A 19,027-nucleotide genomic window follows, 5' to 3' on the forward strand; every position below is an offset into this window, starting at 1 on the left:
ACAAGGAGCCCCAGAAGACTAGAACCCAAAGGAGGGTGAGCACCCGAGGAAGGTGATCCCAAAGGAAGGTTCAAACCTCAAAAGAAGGTACAATACCAGGCCAAGTGGTAGCTGAAGATGACCGCCAAGTCCACGACAGCCAAACGCCGCCTGCCGGCGGCCGAGTCTACCGGGTCAACGACGCCAATGGCGCAGAGGCTTCTGGGAGCCAAGAGGGGGAGGGGTGCGATCCCAGCGAAAGTGGGACGCCAGAAAACAAGGAGCCCCAGAAGACTAGAACCCAAAGGAGGGTGAGCACCCGAGGAAGGTGATCCCAAAGGAAGGTTCAAACCTCAAAAGAAGGTACAATACCAGGCCAAGTGGTAGCTGAAGATGACCGCCAAGTCCACGACGCCAAACGCTGACGGCCGCCTACGACGCCAATGGCGCAGAGGCTTCTGGGAGCCAAGAGTGCAGAGGCTTCTGGGAGCCACGCCTGCGTACTGGGATGCCCAGGAGCCTCAGCCAATCAGCTGTAAGCTGACTGCACAGTGTGCTGTGTCACCCCCAATGCACGTACAGGCCATACCACTGTGCAGGCCATACCACTGTGCCGTTAATACCAATGATTGTTTATTTCAATGCTTATTTCATTTCTGCGGACATTCTTAATTCTTTACCCCACCCCCAGGTATTCTACAGTATCTGAAAAAGCCAAAAGCTACTCATTCTACTCTTTAAACTTCCTGTTAAATCCCCTTGATTTAAATTCACCCACCTACATTTACAGATCGACGTCTCTAAGTGTTATACTATTAGGATATACAGTAATTTCTAAATATACTGATATTTCCAGACATTTTTTTTTCGGGCCACACCCGTTTGATGCTCAGGGGTTACTCCTGGCTAAGCACTCAAATTGCCCCTGGCTTTGGGGGGACCATATGGGACGCTGGGGGATGGAACCGCAGTCCTTCCTTGGCTAGCACTTGCAAGGCAGACACCTTACCTCTAGCGCCACCTCTCCGGCCCCTCTAGCCATTATTAACCATCGTTTTTGCTAACATTTTTGCTAACCTTTCAGTATCAGTGGTGATACGTATTTTCCACAGAATGTTTTTTGTTGTTGTTGTTGTTTGTTGGTTTGGTTTTTGAGCCACACCTGGTGACACTCAAGAGGTACTCCTGCCTATGCGCTCAGAAATTGCTTCTGGTTTGGGGACCATCTGGGACACCACAGGATCAAACCGAGGTCCGTCCTTGGTCAGCCATGTGCAGGGCAAAGGCCCTACACAACCCCATAGCGCCCTTGTTTAGATTTTTTTTAGGGGGGAGGCACACCTGGCAGTGCACTTAGAGCAAACTCATAGCTCTTTGCTCAGGGAACAGTCCTAGCATGGTTGGAGAATCACATGAGGTGCCAGCGATCAAAACCCAAGTTGATTGCATGTTAGGCAAGTGTCCTACTTGCTATATTTGCTCTGGCAAAAGGTTATTTTTTCTCACAGTGATATTTAGAAGTCCTACCTGGCCATACTCAGGACTGATTCCTGGCTCTTCACTCAAGGATCATTCCTGGCGAGGTTTGAGGAAACTTATGTTGTGCCTGAGATCAAACTAAGGGCTGGATGCAAGCCAAGGTCTTTCTTGTTTGTTTAGTTTTGGGGCCACACCTGGTGATGCTCAGGGGTTACTCCTGGCTATGCGCTCAGAAATCGCTCCTGGCTCCGGGGACCATATGGGACACCTGGGATCAAACCGAGGTCTGTCCTGGGCATTGCAGGGCAAATGCTCTACCACTGTGCTATCGCTCCAGCCCCTCAAGCTAAGATCTTATGAGCTGTGTTCTCTGGCTCCGATCCTTGCATTAAAATACCACATATCTAAATGTGTGTGTGTGTGTGTGTGTGTGTGTGTGTGTGTATCTGAAGGTGTGTGTGTATTACCAAATATTCTCCTTTGGGGGGTGTAGAGGTTTGGGACACACCCTGCGGTGCTCAGGGGTTACTCCAGGCTCTGCGCTCAGAAATTGCTTCTGGCAGGCTCAAGGAATCTTATGGGATGCCAGGGATGGAACCAGGGTCAGCAGCATGCAAGGCAAACCTTGCTATCACTATGGCCCATGGTAGATTTTTACATTTTTTGGTAACTTTTTATAAATTGGTATTTATGGTAAATTTTTGGTTGTTGTTGTTGTTTTCTGGGTCACACCTGGTGGCATTCAGGGGTTACTCCTGGCTCTCTGCTCAGAAATCGCTCCTGGCAGGCATGGGGACCATATGGGATGCCGGGATTCGAATCACCGTTTGTCCTGTGTCGGTGCTTGCAAGGCAAACGCCTTACCACTGTTCGATCTTTCCGGCCCCTATATGGTAAATTTCTATAAATTCCAGATAGACACCAAAAAAATTGTCTACTGTTTATGGTTTGACATAGTTATAGATTTTGCATTATTAGTGATTTTACTTTTTCATACTTATTTGTTATGCATCAAGAACTGATATGTGCTTATGCTTCCTTTATTATATTTGTTTTTTATTACATTTTTGTTCATTTTGTTTTGGTGACTACTTAGTACAATATAATTTATAATGATTACACTTTAATTGCTCATTATACCCATAATGATTAAGTGATTCCCTGTCTAATATTTTAGTCCTATTTTCTGTTCATATCTATGATATGTTCTGCAAATTTTTGTTTGTTTGGGGGCCACACCAGACAGTGCTCAGGGCTTACTCCTGGCTTTATATTCAGAGATCACTCCTGGTGGGCTATGGGGACCATATAGGATACCGGATATTGAACCCAGGTCCACCAGGTGTGAGTTAAATGCCCTAACCACTATTATTGTTCTGGCCTCATGTTTTACTAATTTAACTTTCATTTTGTGTTGTTTTGGCAGTGCTGGAGATTGAATCAGGTCTCGTGCATAAAAGGAATAGACTTTGCCATTGATTTACATATCCAATCCTTTCTTTTATTTGAGTCCATATTTTATTTATTTTTAAAAGATATTGTTTATATTTTTTATTTTATTTAAACACTGTGGTTTCCATAGTTGCTCATAATACAGTTGCTTCTGGCAGTCAATGTTCCAAAACCAATCCTACCACCAGTGTAACAGTACTTCTACCATTGTCCCCAATTCCCACCCACACTCAAGCCTATAGCCTGTCCTCTTTTTTTTTTTTTTTTTTGCTTTTGGGTCACACCCGTCAGTGCTCAGGTATTACTCCTTGCTCTACACTCAGAAATCGCTCCTGGTAGGCTCGGGGGACCATATGGTTTGCCGAGATTTGAACTACCTTCTGCATGCAAGGCAAGTGCCTTACCTCTATGTTATCTCTCCAGCCCCAAGCCTGCTCTCTTGGCATGCATGACATAATTTACTTTGTATTGATTGATATAACTAAGTGGTAATGAAATTATCAAGAAAATCTTCAGTGTTGGGTTTCACTATCCAGAACAGCCAACCCTTACTTTCAATAATTTTGAGTAATTTTAGATGTATAATATATCCTTAAATCTTTTAAAATATAGTTTAGGTAACATGTCTATAATTGTGTAAAAGTACTTATGTACAGAATTACTGCACCCCACCAATACAAAGTGATATATCTCTCCACAACTTTTCACTACTGTCTTTATGCCAATTTGGATCTTCATTCCTTCACTGCTTGTTCGGTTTTCTAATACATGATTGAGATCATTTGGCGTTTGTCCTTCTCCCTCTGATGGTTGCATAATATCTTACTAGGTATATATAGGTGCCAGGAAGTGAAATTGCTGGGTCATATGAAATTCCTTTTCTTACTTTTTTTTGAAGAATCTCCAGTATTTTACACAGAGAATGAATCAGTTCCCATTCCCACCATAGTAGGTAAAGATTCCTTTTTCAGTTCCTTGCAGCATTGAGTGTTTCCAGTATTTTATGCTATTCTCACTTCTGAAGGAGTATTTTACTGCTGTTGCCATTGTTGTGTGTGTGTGTGTGTGTGTGCTACATCTGATGGTACTCAGGGATCACTTCTAGCAATATTTGGGACCATATATAGCACTGGGGATCAAACCTGGGTCCGATGCATGAAGACGAGTGCATCTTCTTGGTCTACTATCTCTCTGGATCCCACTGTTGTTTTGATTTGCATTTCCCTGATAATAAGAGAGAATGAATACTTTTTCATATGCTTACTAACCATTCATATATCTTCTTTGGACAAGCATTTCTTCTCCCCATTTATTGATGGGATTATTGTTTTCTGGTTGTTGTTGAGCTTTATATGTTGATGTTAGCCCTTTGTTTGATGTTTCGTGTGCAAATTTTTTTCCTACTCAGCGTAGGATATCTTTTTATTTTAGTCCAACTTTCCAATGCAAACTCTTTTAAATTTGATGTACTTCCATTTATATATATTTTTGTTTCTTTTAGGTTTACCAGTGGATTAAATCACTGAAGTAATCTCTGAAGTCCATATCCTGGAGAGTTTTGTCTATGTTTTCTTCTTATCTCAATGTCTTTAATTCAGTTTGAGTTAAATTTTGTGAGAAATGGTTTTGGTTTCATTTTTTTTAACACAAGGCTATCTGTTTTCCCAACAGTGTTTGCTGATAGGCTGTCCTTATTCCACTTCATGCACTCAGCTCCTTTTGTATCGATTAACTGTCCACAAATCTGAGACTTTAATCTCTGGGTTTTCAATACTATTCCACTGGTCTGAGAGTCTATTTTATTCCAGTACCATAGTTTTGATTATTATAGCATCATATTATAATTCAAAGTGAGGAAATACAATATCTCCCATCTCTTTCTTAGTATTGCTTTGCTTTGGCTTTAAAAAAAATTATAGAACATAAGGGGTTGGAGTGATAGCAGAACAAATAGGGTGTTGCAAGGGGCCAATCTAAGTTCAATAACCGGAATCCCATAGCACTCTCAGATTGATTACTGAGCACACCGTCAGAAGTAAGCCTGAGCACCATTGGTGTGGTTACTAAACCAAAAAAATGTTTATAGAACATAATAAAAATACATAAACAATTAGTAAAGTTTGTGGAAAAGCTGACCAAGATAAATAAAGTAGGAGAAGGAAATATCCTAGACAATATTGTTTAAATCACAAATTTGGGATACGTTTTTTTTTCTTTTTTGGGGGGTTGGGGGGAACATCCATGGCAGATTCCAGGGACTCTACTCAGAAATGACCCCTAGCAGTGCTCAGTGATGCCATATTCAAAGGCCAGTTGGCTGCCTGCAAGGGAAGTGCCTTAACCCTAAACTCTTTTTTCCCCTTCCCTTCCCCCTTTTTTTTAACCCTAAACTCTTTTATTCAAACCAGGCATATTTTAATTTTAATAGGTGCTCTTATCTCAAATTTATTGAAAGAAGCAAATATATTTTCTCTAATTTCTCTGATTTTATTTTTTGGTATATATTTTTTGCTATTAATTTGATTTTATGGACATACCAGGTAGTATTCAGGGGTTTTTGGTCCTGGTTCTTAGGGTTACTCTTGGTCTATGCTCAGGGGACTATGCTATGATGGACATGGAAGCTTGAATTCTATATGTGAAGCATGAGCTTCAGCCTGTTGTACTTTTAGGCTCTGATGTGTTTTCTTTGGTCTACATTTCATATTTTCACTTTTATAACTAGAAAGGTTTATCATACATGCTTCTTTTAAGATTTTATTTTTTTGGTTTTTGGGTCACACCAGGTGACACTCAGGAGCTACTACTGGCTATGCACTCAGAACTCGATCCTGGCTTGGGGGACCATATGGGATGCTAGGGGATTGAACTGCGGTCTGTCCTAGATGAGTATGTACGAGGCAGATGCCCTATAGCTTGTGCCACTGCTCTGGCCCCTGTTCTAAGATTTATAAAATTTATATATGCATAGAATAATTTTATTTCATTTATTAATTCTTTAGTTACCTTTTTGTTTTGGAGATGTTCAGGGGTTACTCCTGGCTCTAAACTCAAGAATCATTCCTGGTGGACTCCAGAGATATGTGGGATGCCAGGACTGAACCTAGGCTGGCCAAATGCAAGGCAAGGACCCTACCTGTTGTGCCCTATTTTTTAAACTAATTTTCCTATTTTCTTTTCTTTTGTTTCTTTGTTTGTTTTGTTTAAGGTCACACCATGAGATGCTCAGGAGTTACTCCTGGCTTACACTTAGGAATCACTCTTAGCAGGCTCAGGGGATCATTTGGGATGCTGGGGATTGAACCCAAGTTGGACACATGCAATGCAACTGCTTTATCAGCTGTACTATATATCTGGCTCCTTTTTTTTGTTGCTGCAATGACTTGGCTGGTCACATACTTGGTTGTGGTGTGCTAAAGATGGCACTTTTTTTTTTTTGGTTTTTGGGCCACACCCAGCAGTGATCAGGAGTTATTCCTGGCTTTGCAATCAGGAATTACTCCTGGCATCGCTCAGGGGAACATATGGGATGCCAAGGACTGAATCTGCATCGGCTGTGTGAAAGACAAATGCCCTACCCACTGTGCTATTACACCAGCCCCAGAGATTGCACTTTTGTGGTGCTGGGAATTTCACCTGAGGTGTACTAGGATTACACTCTGTGTAATTGAAATAGCAGTGTCTCTCTTGTCAGGTACATTCCAAAGCCCCTACAGTTATAATCTGAATTCATAAAATCTAAATATATTTTTCTTTATACTACAAAATAGAAGAAATCACTTCTATTTTTGTTTGTTTGTTTGTTTGTTTGTTTTTGGCCATACCAGGTGATACTCAGGGGTTACTCTTGGCTATGCACTCAGAAATCGGTTTTGACTTGGAGGACCATATGGGACGCCGGGGATCGAACTGAGGTCAGTCCTGGGTCAGCTGCATGCAAAGCAAAGGCCATACCACTGCACTATCACTCTGGCTCCAGAAATCACTTCTTATACTTTCTTATAACTGTTTATTTTTACCACCTTTAAGATTTCTAACTCCATACTTGATTATACTCAGTTATTACATTTAAAGAGGTACAGGATTATGCTGGATTGGTCTTTTTAGCTCAAACGAAGCTATTGTCAGTATTTCTTTCTATACAGTATCATATTCCTAGTGGTTCTGTTTGCTGTTGAATATTGACAGTGTTAAATTTCACCATCCAAACTTGCAACTATTATTTTTCTATTCTTTTTTTAATTAAATAATTTTTATTTAAAAACCATGATTACAAACATAATTGTAGTTGGGTTTCAGTCATAACAAGAACATCCCCCCATTCACCCATGCAACCTTTCCATCACCAATGCCCCCGTCTCTTCCCTTCCCCACCCCCACCTGTATTTGAGACAGGCTTTCTACATTCCTCACTCACTGACATTGTTGTGATAAATTCATTTGATTTCTTTAGACTTTCTTAGTTGATTCTTTATGTTCTCCATCGATTTATTATATTTCACTTTATTTAATCTGATCTGATATTCTTGATAATTTGTGGGTAAAGATTGTGGTTTATTCCTACCTTCAGGAAATGTGAAGCTTTCTCTCTTTTCTGAGTAATTGATAATGTTTGCTTGTTTTTAATAAAAATAGCAACTATTTTTTTAAATAAATGAGGTTGTATTGATTCACTATCGGTTTTAATACTATATAATACTGGTATACAGAGTCACAGAATAATGATATTTCACCTACTCATCTACCACCACAACTCTTGTGCCATCATTTTATCAAATTGATCCCCTCTGCCCATTCCTCCTTCCCTGATGAATTACTTTGTCTTAATAAATAGATGATATCTCACTTGTAACATACTTCCCCAAAAAGCCAGTAACAACACAGTTGAATAAAAAATTCAAGCATTACCTGCGCAAAATATCCTTAGTTGCTGGACTGGTGATATAAGTTGTAAATGAGTGGTGAACAGATCAACAAATGCTCCAGGATAGATAATGAAGAGAAAAATTCCGAAGCCATTAAAGCGAACTTGTTCCCTATGAAGTCACATTAAGAAAAAGGAATTTACTAAGAGCATTGCATTTGCCAAACTAAAAAAAAAAAAATCTTAAAATTTCCCACTATGGGCCGGCGAGGTGGCGCTAGAGGTAAGGTGTCTGCCTTGCAAGCCCTAGCCAAGGAAGGACCCTGGTTCGATCCCCCGGGGCAGTTTCTGAGCGCTTAGCCAGGAGTAACCCCTGAGCATCAAAAGGGTGTGGCCTGAAAAACCAAAAAAATAAAATTTCCCACTATAAATCAAGTTATTGCTTAAAAATTAAGTCTTTCTGGGGTCTGGAGAGATAATACAACACAATGAGGGCATGGTTTTCTTAGAGTAGCCCGTGAACACTACAAAAGATCATGTCTCTATAAAAAAAAAAACAAACCTCTACCTGTATACTTGAAAAAATTATACCATATACTTTATAAGTATATGGATTTGGTTATCTGTGAAATTAAGTTTTGTAAAATAGGGCATTCTAAAACAAATGGAAAACAACTTAAAAATAGAAACTAATAAGCTGGGCAGTTAAAATTAAGACACTTATAAAGAAAGAGTTAAGGGGCAGAGAGATATTCCAACCAATAAGGTCCTTGCCTTGATTTCCACAAGCAATACCAGAATGATCCCTGAGGGCAGAGCCAGGAATAAGCCCTTAGCCCCTCCAGGTGTGACCCAAAAACAAAGGAAAAAACAAAGAGAAAGAGTTAATATTTCTATAAGACTAAATGAAAAAAAATTACTTTATTTAAAAAAATGCATCACATAGTTAACACAGTTGACCATAATGTTTCCAGATAAGTTAAAAAAAATAAAGAAAAAGTTCAGCAGCTAGCACATTGGTGGAAATTAAAAAATATTTAAAGCTTTTACTCTTCTGAATTCTTTTTCAGAACACTACAGAAAATATATTTCAGGGGTCAGAGCAATAGTATAGTGTGTAGGGCACTTTCCTTGTAGACAGGTGACCTAGTATGATCCCCTACACAGCAACACTGCCATGTGTGATCCCTGAGCCCAGAACCAGGAGTAAGTCCTGAGTACCATGGAATGTGGCCTAATCCCCTTCAAAAATATTTCGACCAGATTATCTATTTATATTTGTTTTAGGTATTATAAGGATTGGACTACATTTGTGTTGAATATTAAAATATATTTTAAAACGCATAATGCTCTGACCTGTTTTTCTTTATTTCTATTCTATTTATTGTGCCACATCTGACAGTGCTAAGGAGTTACTTTTTTTGGGGGGGGTCACACCCAGCTGCACTCAGGGGTTACTCCTGGCTCCACACTCAGAAATCGCCCCTGGGAGGCATGGGGGACCATATGGGATGCCAGGATTTGAACCACCATCCTTCTGCATGGAAGGCAGATGCCTTACCTCCAGGCTATCTCTCTGGCCCAAGGAGTTACTCTTAATATAGTGCTCAGTGACTACTCCACAAAGTTTTAGTTCTTAGAGCTCTCTTTCTGGCCTATATATTTTTTATCATTTCAGTTTCTAAAATGGGAATCATATTTAATAACTGCAAGTAGATATTTCAAATATAGATTACCTAAATATATTATGCTGTAATTTAGAATTATAGTAAAGATGACTATAACATATTGTGAGTTTCTACTCTGAAAAAAATGTTTTTAAATGTAAAAGATTGTATAAAAAATAATGTGGAAGAGTCTAAAAAGCCAATACTTAACATGTCTGACAGTGTATGTTCTATCAAGATGTAGGTTCATTGCTAATCAATAGAATCATATTCAGAAGTAGAAAGTAATAGGAAAATTTTCCCCCCAAAACTTTGGTTTTTAGGCCACACCTTACAGTGGTCAGGGTTTACTCCTGGCTGTATCTCAGGGTTTACTCTTGGAAGGGTTTAGGAGACAATATGGGATTGAATATGGGCCAGCTGTATGCAAGGCAAATAAATGCCCTACACATTATTATCATGTATTATCACTCTGTCCCAGCCTCTTCTAAAACCTTTTTATCTAATCCACATAGCAATAGAATAAAATTCATTCTTGTTGATATAGGCATTCATTCTAGTAGTAGTTATCAGTGAATGTGAGAATTGACAGTCTCCATCACGATTTTCTAAGTTTAGATGCCTTTAAGATGATCAGATAGAACTAATTTACATTTGGGTATGCAAAAGAATGAGGTATGGTATTTGGAACAAGTTCCAGGTTTTACCTTTCTCTCTTCTCTTCTGCCACTTGAATTTCTAGTTGGCTCTGGTATTTATTAACCAATCCAGAGCTTTCAATATAGAAACCATGTATTGAGGTGGGAAGAATCTAAAAGGCTTCTAAAATGGTCTAAAAAGATGCTTTCCAGTGAGAACCCAAAGTACCAAGAAGGAAGATGGATGGGCTCTGAGTGCAGGATTAATCATTCTGACCTCATGATGAATAAACAGATTTGGTTTCAAGACTTCAAGTCTGCATAAAAATCTTGAAGTGGGGCTGCAGTGACAGTACAGCGGGTAGTGTGCTTGCCTTGCAAGTGACCTACCCAGGTTTGATCTCTGCCATCCCAAATGATACTCAGAGCCTGCCAGAAGTAATTCCTAAGTGAAGAGATGGAAGTAACTCCTGAGCATCACTGGGAATCGTCTCAAAACCACAAAAAATCTTGAAACAGGGCTAGGGAGAATGTAGTGCAGACAGAGCACTTGTCTTGCATGTAGCTGGCCCAGGTTCAATCTGTGGCACCATATAAGGTCCCCTGAGCTCTGATAAGAGTGATCCCTCAGCCAAAGCAATAGTACAGCAGTAGGGCATTCGCCTTGCACGTTGAGAAGCTGGGAGTAAACTGGGTTCAACTTCCGGCATCCCATAAGGTTCCCTGAGCTTGCAAGGAGCGAATTTCTGAGTGCAGTGCCAGCCAGGAGTAGTAACTTGAGCACTGCTGGGTGTGTCCCTCACTAAAGAGTGATTTCTCAGTGCAGAACCAAGACTAAGCCTTACCACTGCTGAGTGTCACCGTTCCCCCCAAAAGCAAACAAACAAAAATCTTAAAGCACTGGGAGTATTAATCATGCTGGTAAAAGGCAAAGTTCAGACAGACTTTAGATTATAATTATACAGTTAATTACACAGTTGATTAAGCAGATCCATCATTGTCATCAAATAATTGCGAATATATACTGAGTAATAGCCACAGTCAGAGAAAATATCAAATGTAGATTTTAGCAGAAAATCTTACATGGGGAAAGCTGCTTTGCATGCAGCAGCAGCAGAAAGAGAAGGGTAAATATCATTACCTAATAGCTGCTATTCCGTGTCCAATTTCATGTACCACACCACTAATGAGGACTGCAGCAAAGAAATAGGTCAGTTGGTTGATGGGTAAATTGATACCAGGAACCTGAATGAAGATACAATGATAAATAGACACTTGGACGCCAGTATAACATGGTTTTCACTCTGTATTAAAGCTTACACTATGAATATCAATGGTTCGTTTCTCCATTTCTATCACAATCAAAGTAAAAAAAAAACTATGAAAAAAAAACTAAGCAGTTTTGAATCAATTCAATGAGGACATGGATCATCAGGACAAAACATCAAGCTCTTGAGCTTTATTAGTATTAGTGCCCTGAACTCTTCACAACAGGAAAAAGTATGCATAGGACTGGGCCAAGTGCCAAGGAATGGGGTGACAGTGACGGAAGGAGACAGCAGCTGATCCTCTCCCAAGGTGAACCTGGAAGGCTCATCTGGAAACTCTAAATTACCCTTCCTCTGAATCGTTCCAAATCGCTCAGAAATACAGGATATCCTTCACCCTTCCCAGCATGAATTTCATTTTAATGTTCTCCATTTATATGAGAATTGGTCATTAAAGGTATTATTCCACCTTATTGGTGTGGAAACACCAGACCTTTCATTTTTTTTCCTGTTCCATCATTTTGTTCAGGACATTTTTTTTTTCCACAAAAATAGTGTGAAAGTGATACATAACAGGAACTGAAATTTAATACATAAGTAGGCATTTGGAACAAGCAGGGCCTTATAAACAAATGGGAGTTGTCTTGTTTCTAAGATGTGGTGGGTGTATATATTTGCGGACACAAGGGAAGTTTGCTACAGAAAAGGCTACCTGGTAGGTTCTTTTCAGATACTTAAGAATCTTCAGAAGATAATCCCTCCCAAGTACATCACTTGTTAAAGCAAGAATCGATTAATTAGGCCAAGCAAGATCTATCAGGCATCAGTAAGAGCATTTACATGCAGTCCAGGAGTTAGAACTCTAACGGTAAGCTTCTGGAGGAAAGTCCTTCTTTCTCTAGTTATTTTTTATTTGGGGCCGCACCCGATGGTGCTCAAAGGTTACTCCTGACTCTGCATTCAGGAATCACTCTTGGTGGTGTTAAGGGAACATATGGGATGCCGAGGATTGAATCTGGGTCAACTACATGTATGGCAAGAGCTTTACCCACCATATTATCTCTCTAGTTACTAAACTTTTTTTTTTGTGGGGGGAGATAACAGGCAGTACTCAGTTAACTGGGGGCACTAGGGATTCCTGGTTTCCTGCATGCAAAGATGTTATGTATTCCAGCAGTTTGAGCTCTTTTCCGTGGCACCTCTCATTATTATATAAATTACAAAACACATATAAAGCAGGAAGACTGGAAAACTCAAAGACAAACAGAAGCTTATAAAGCTCCTAAAACTTACAAAGAAACAAAAAATAGTAATTTTAAATATGAGCCCTTTAAGTCTTTTTAATGCAAAATTTAAAAACATACATTCCTTTATTATATACCCTATATACGCGAGTATAAGCCAAGGTTTTCCCGTACAAAATTTGTGCCGAAAACCCCAAACTCGGCTTATACTTGGGTCATACAGGTTATTTGATTCCGTGTGCCGGGTGTGACTCAAACCAACCCCCCAAAAAACCCCAAAACAAATGCACATAGTTTCCAGTTGTCTTCTGCTATCTGCTGCAGGGGGCGGTGCTTCAGCTCAGCCCACGAGTCCCGGCTGAGCTCAAGTGGCAGGGGGCTGAACTGAACTGGATGCCACTGAACTATTTCTTTTTTCTTTTTTGGTTTTTTTTTTTTGAGGCCACACCCGGCGGTGCTCAGGGGTTACTCCTGGCTGTCTGCTCAGAAATAGCTCCTGGCAGGCACGGGGGACCATACGGGACACCGGGATTCGAACCAACCACCTTTGGTCCTGGATCGGCTGCTTGCAAGGCAAACGCCGCTGTGCTATCTCTCCGGGCCCTTTTTTCTTTTTTGCCACTGAACTATTTCACCCACAATATTCTGCGCTTTGTATGAGACCGACAGCTGTGATGATGACAATGTCTATGCTGATACCCTCACACCAGATACAGCTGAAGGTCTGTTTGGACATACAGATGAGGAAGAGGAGGAATCCAGTTTTGAAGGATTTTAACCTTTGGGATTTAGCTTGATTATCTGTTAAGCTATGGTTTTCTGCATTTTATTTAAAGTTTTAAAGTAATTGTTGCTAGGCACAGGGCGGTGAGGCCAGTGAGGCCCGTGATGCTGGATCGGTGCGTACCCTCGTGAACCTCCGCATGACCCACACATGAGAGTCCTGAACCTGGGCGGCCCCTTGCAACCTCCAAGGCTGCGGGATGTCTTCTGACCGCCGATCGCTCACAACTGTTTCCCGTTCAGTGGTCTGCAGACCTCTGAGCCTGAGCTGTCTCAAGAGGAAAGAAGACGGGCCCGGAGAGATAGCACAGGGGCGTTTGCCTCGCAAGCAGCCGATCCAGGACCAAAGGTGGTTGGTTCGAATCCCGGTGTCCCATATGGTCCCCCGTGCCTGCCAGGAGCTATTTCTGAGCAGACAGCCAGGAGTGACCCCTGAGCACCGCCGGGTGTGGCCCAAAAACCAAAAAAAAAAAAAAAAAAAAAAAAAAAAAAAACAAAAAAAAAACAGAAAGCCACGGGAGCCCAAAGATTGAGTAAGACGAATTAAAAATGGCCAGCTGACGGAGAGATAGCACGGCGGCGTTTGCCTTGCAAGCAGCCGATCCAGGACCCAAGGTGGTTGGTTCGAATCCCGGTGTCCCATATGGTCCCCCGTGCCTGCCAGGAGCTATTTCTGAGCAGACAGCCAGGAGTAACCCCTGAGCGCCACCGGGTGTGGCCAAAAAAAAAAAAAGAGGAAAGAAGACAACAAAGGAAACAGAAGAGGGGCCCGCGAGGTGGCGCTAGAGGTAAGGTGTCTGCCTTGCAAGTGCTAGCCAAGGAAGGACCACGGTTCGATCCCCAGGCATCCCATATGGTCCCCCAAGCCAGGGGCGATTTCTGAGCGCTTAGCCGGGAGTAACCCCTGAGCATCAAACAGGTGTGGCCCCCCCCCACCAAAAAAACAAACAAAAACAAAAACAATGAAACAGAAGAGTGACAGAAAGAAGAGAAGAAATGCTCAGGGAGGCAGGCCTTGCTGCTCCCAATCCCACAGCTCAGTGCTTGGGCCGAAGCTGGCCTGGGAGCACCTCTGCAGCTGGGCCCAGAAGCGTGAAGACTGGAGGTTCCAGAAGACGAGGCAGACATGACTCTTGCTACACATGTACGACGAGGACAAGGTACCTGAGCAACATTTCCCAGCCCTTCTGGCCTATCTGAAGGGCTGCAGGGATGGGCCGTGAGCTGACTGTGCAGAAGACTGAGGACATGGCTGGTGCTCCCCACCCACACAGCTGCGCCAGGGGCTGCAGCTGCTCCCATAGGGCCGGGGTCTGACTACTCAAAAAAAAAAAAAAAAGAGGTCGAGCCGCCCCCCCCTCCAAAAAAAGTTATTGTTGCCAACTTATAGTTTTTTTTCTTTAGCAATAAATATTGAACACCATTTAACCTACTAATTCGTCAATTATTTTAATTGTTTTGGGTATATATTTTTTATTTTTTATTTTTTTTTTTTGGTTTTAGGGTCACACCCAGCAGCGCTCAGGGGCCACTCCTGGCTCCACATATTTTTATTTTTGAAATTTACCAGTGGCTGCTGCATTTTCCACCTCAGCTTATACTTGAGTCGCTAAGTTTTCCCAGTTTTCAGTGTGAAATTAGGGGGGTTGGTTTATACTCAGGGCGGCTTATACTCGAGTATCTACAGTAGTTTCGAAACCTTTTGCTTAAAAGCACATTTTTCTAGGAGTCCTTCCTGATTCAGCATGGTTTTTTTTTTTTTTTTTTTGGTTTTTGGGCCACACCCGGCGGTGCTCAGGGGTTACTCCTGGCTGTCTGCTCAGAAATAGCTCCTGGCAGGCACCGGGATTCGAACCAACCACCTTTGGTCCTGGATCGGCTGCTTGCAAGGCAAACACCACTGTGCTATCTCTCCGGGCCCCTCAGCATGGTTTTTAATCTTTGCATTATATATATGGAATATATTGCCTAGCCTACTCTAATATTAAAAGCACACTAGCATGAAATAGTTAATTTTGAAGATTATATGAGATGACCTAGTTCAATGTTTAACATAAAGCCTCATAGAGAAGGCAACAAATGCTATTGAGGAATTTTGATACACAGCAAATAGCTCTTTAAAGACGGACCCTTCCATTACCTTAGGATCTACAGTTTGGGAGAAGTAACAAAGGCCATGTTTTGATTTACATATTTCTTTTTTTTTTTTTTTGGTTTTTCGGGCCACACTCATTTGATGCTCAGGGGTTACTCCTGGCTAAGCACTCAGAAATCGCCCCTGGCTTGGGGGGACCATATGGGACACTGGGGGATCGAACCGAGGTCCTTCCTTGGCTAGTGCTTGCAATGCAGACACCTTGCCTCTAGCGCCACCTCTCCGGCCCCTGATTTACATATTTCTGATCATTATTTAAGCTGGGCATTCCCCAATTTGGACCACTGATCTACAGGTCTTTTGTGACTAATCTGCTTGTCTGGACTCTTTTCCCAAAGAGCTCACCTTTTGCTTTTGATGTATTACTTCAAATATCAATGCTCACTCTACTGCAATACACATCATAGTTCTATTTTCCATTTTTTTTGTCTTTTAATTTTGGTCTTTTGGTTTATAAAAATTCTTGCCACTGCTAACTCTAAGATCTAGAGCATATACACTGCACACTGGAGACACAGGTTCAATCATTGGCACTGTATGGTCTCCTGAGCACCCTCCCGAACAATCTCTGAGCAGTGAGCTGCCAGAAATCTCCAGCCACTGCCAGGTGTAGCTCCAACAAAAAGAATAAAACCCAACCAGACTCTATATTACCTCTCTGACCCTTAAGCAAATTTTTAAAAGAACATCCGGTGCCCTTTCCTACAAAATTGTTCCATTCCCATGTTGTCAGAAATCTGTCTGTTCAGATCAATATTTTTCTTTTTTCTAAGTCCTCTTTAAATTTACACACTTCATATGAATTAATAAATACTCTCATTCAAATTTCTGTTTATTTTACTTTATTTAAAATAAACCAGTTGTTTGGTCCAACAGGATAATTTGTGGTTTCACAGGTGCAATTATGCAAGAAGGGAACGATTTGAGCCTGTGACTATACCAACAGAGGGTGGTCTTACTTTCTGGGCAACTGTCTGCAAATACTCATGTGGATCAGAGAGGGTATTAGAAGTACCAGAACACTGATCGTTCAGCAATAGCAGGTTGATGAATTAATACTGAACAAGGTTGTGGGGTTGTGGAGGAAAGCTGTTCTCTAAGTTAAAGGATTCCGACCAAAACAATATATGCATTCATAAAATAAACACATAAATCTGCAGAGTAGGATAGATGGCAGCTGACTTTTTTTTTTTTTTTGGTTTTTGGGCCACACCTGGCGTTGCCTGTCTGCTCAGAAATAGCTCCTGGCAAGCACGGGGGACCATATGGGACACCGGGATTCGAACCAACCACCTTTGGTCCTGGATCGGCTGCTTGCAAGGCAAACGCCACTGTGCTATCTCTCCGGGCCTGGCAGCTGACTTCTTAAAGAATCCAAAGCATGACTCTCCTAACAGTCAATGTTTTTATGAGCTCTGAAAATCAAATGATTATTTCTTCTCTAAGCTGTATTTGCTGCTCTGATTTTAGCAGCAGACAACTCAGTGACCATTTCCCCTTGACACCTGATTCTTCCCAGCTGTCCTTTCTTGACAAACAATAACCAATTATGTGGTTTAAGAATCATCCCAAACTCTTCTTCCACATTCAAATAATTACTCCTTTCAGATCTTCATTTCAAAAGGCCCTTTGAATGTACCCGCTTCATTCAATTTTCTTCATTAAATCAGATCTTTACCTGAATCATCGTAACCTCAGTTATCCCAACTGCCCTCTTAAATAGTCACACCATCTTCACTGTAACCCCACTATGATCCATTTTGCACGAACTCTTAGTTATAGGTAAAACCAAAACTTCTCAGAATTGTAGGAAAGCACCGGTTTCACTACTGCTGCTGCTGCTGCACCATCACCACGGCCACTACCTCTGATTTCCATACTATATGGTTCCCTCTGCTCATGGGCTCTTCCTTTCTCAAGGCTATGTGAATCCTCTTTACTTTGCCCTTGGAACTCACTTATCTCTAGAGTCAGGCAAACGTCAGCATGCCTTCAGTCTGTTGCTACAGTACTCTATACTCCGTTCAACTACAGAAAAAAAATCACAGTCTCAAAGCTCTACAAGTGCTAGATTGGGTTTTGTTCTCTGTAGAAGCCGGACTCAGCGAGGGTCAGCAGGTAAAGTACACTGAGGCAATGTTTGCAGAATAAATAAATAATCGATTTTGAGATCTCATCTGGTCAATCTTTTTTTTTTTTTTTTTGGTTTTTGGGCCACACCCAGCAGTGCTCAGGGGTTACTCCTGGCTATCTGCTCAGAAATAGCTCCTGGCAGTCACGGGGGACCATATGGGACACCTGGATTCGAACCAACCACCTCTGGTCCTGGATTGGCTGCTTGCAAGGCAAACGCCACTGTGCTATCTCTCCGGGCCCTGGTCAATCTTTTTCATCCCTAAGAAAGAACTGCTACCACAGGAAAGAATATTTACTGTTCTCTACAAATTACTCCTTTTGCGGGATTAAGGGCTACACCTGGCAGTGCTCAGGGATTACTCCTAGCTCGGCACTTAAGAATCACTCAGATGTGTGCAAGGCAAGCACCCTACCCACTGTACTATAGCTTTGTTCCTCTACAAATGACTTCTTAATCTTCCTACAGCAACTTAGCCTAGTAGAGGCCACAAAGAGATAAGCTAAAAAAAAAAAAAAAACCTCTGTGATGATTATAACTGTAACTTTATTTTTCTTTTTAGGTCATGTCTGGCGATGCTCAGGCAATATTCCTGGCTGGCTTAGGGAACTCTATGGAATGCTGGGGGGGGTCAAACCTGGGTCGGCCACATGCAAGGCAAACACCACACCACTGTTCTATTGTTCTGGCGCCAATCATTTAACTTTTTGGTTTTTGGGCCACACCTGGCGTTGCCCAGGGGTTACTCCTGGCTGTCTGCTTAGAAATAGCTCCTGGCAGGCACGGGGGACCATATGGGACACCGGGATTCGAACCAACCACCTTTGGTCCTGAATCGGCTGGGGTCACATCCAGCAAAGCTTAGGAATTACTTCTGGCTCCGTTCTCAAGAATAACTCCTTGTAGTACTCAGGGATGCCAAGGATTGGGTCTGACACAGGTAAAGCAAGCAACTTAGCAGTTGTACTCTCGTTCTGACCACTACATAGTTCACCTAAGACTCCTGAAAATGGTAACTATAAATAAAAAATGCCTAAATAAAAAGCTAATCAATGACTTCAGAGGTGGCTCTACATGTTCTGTACGTGGGACGCTCAGGTTTGATCCCCAGCACCACAATGGGAGTTGACCCCGGAGGACCACCAGGTATAGCCCAAAAGCCAACACCCCAGCTTTCCACAATGACAAATCCCCTTCTAAATTCTGGAACATGAATTCATATGCTATAGGTCTATACATGTGCTTTAAAGTGAGAATTATAAATATCTTATAGACAAAGGAGTATAAATCAGCCCATTATCATATAAGGGTTCACAGCATAGCTAGGGATCTAGATCAGTGATAAGGCACCTATATTATATGCA

The 19,027-nt window shown here is 41.6% G+C and overlaps 1 protein-coding gene across 1 annotated transcript in view; it reads right to left on the reverse strand.

Annotated features, from left to right (window-relative positions):
* Positions 1-19,027, reverse strand: part of MBTPS2 (membrane bound transcription factor peptidase, site 2) — a 63,987-nt gene that overhangs the window by 31,991 nt on the left and 12,969 nt on the right. The window contains exons 4-5 of the mRNA XM_049766793.1: positions 11,221-11,324; positions 7,819-7,946 (exon numbers count right to left, since the gene is read on the reverse strand). Of these exons, the coding sequence (XP_049622750.1) occupies positions 7,819-7,946; positions 11,221-11,324 (232 nt within the window). The remainder of the gene's footprint in view (positions 1-7,818; positions 7,947-11,220; positions 11,325-19,027) is intronic.

This window comes from Suncus etruscus, chromosome X (genome assembly GCF_024139225.1).
Source record: "Suncus etruscus isolate mSunEtr1 chromosome X, mSunEtr1.pri.cur, whole genome shotgun sequence".
Classification (NCBI taxonomy): domain Eukaryota; kingdom Metazoa; phylum Chordata; class Mammalia; order Eulipotyphla; family Soricidae; genus Suncus; species Suncus etruscus.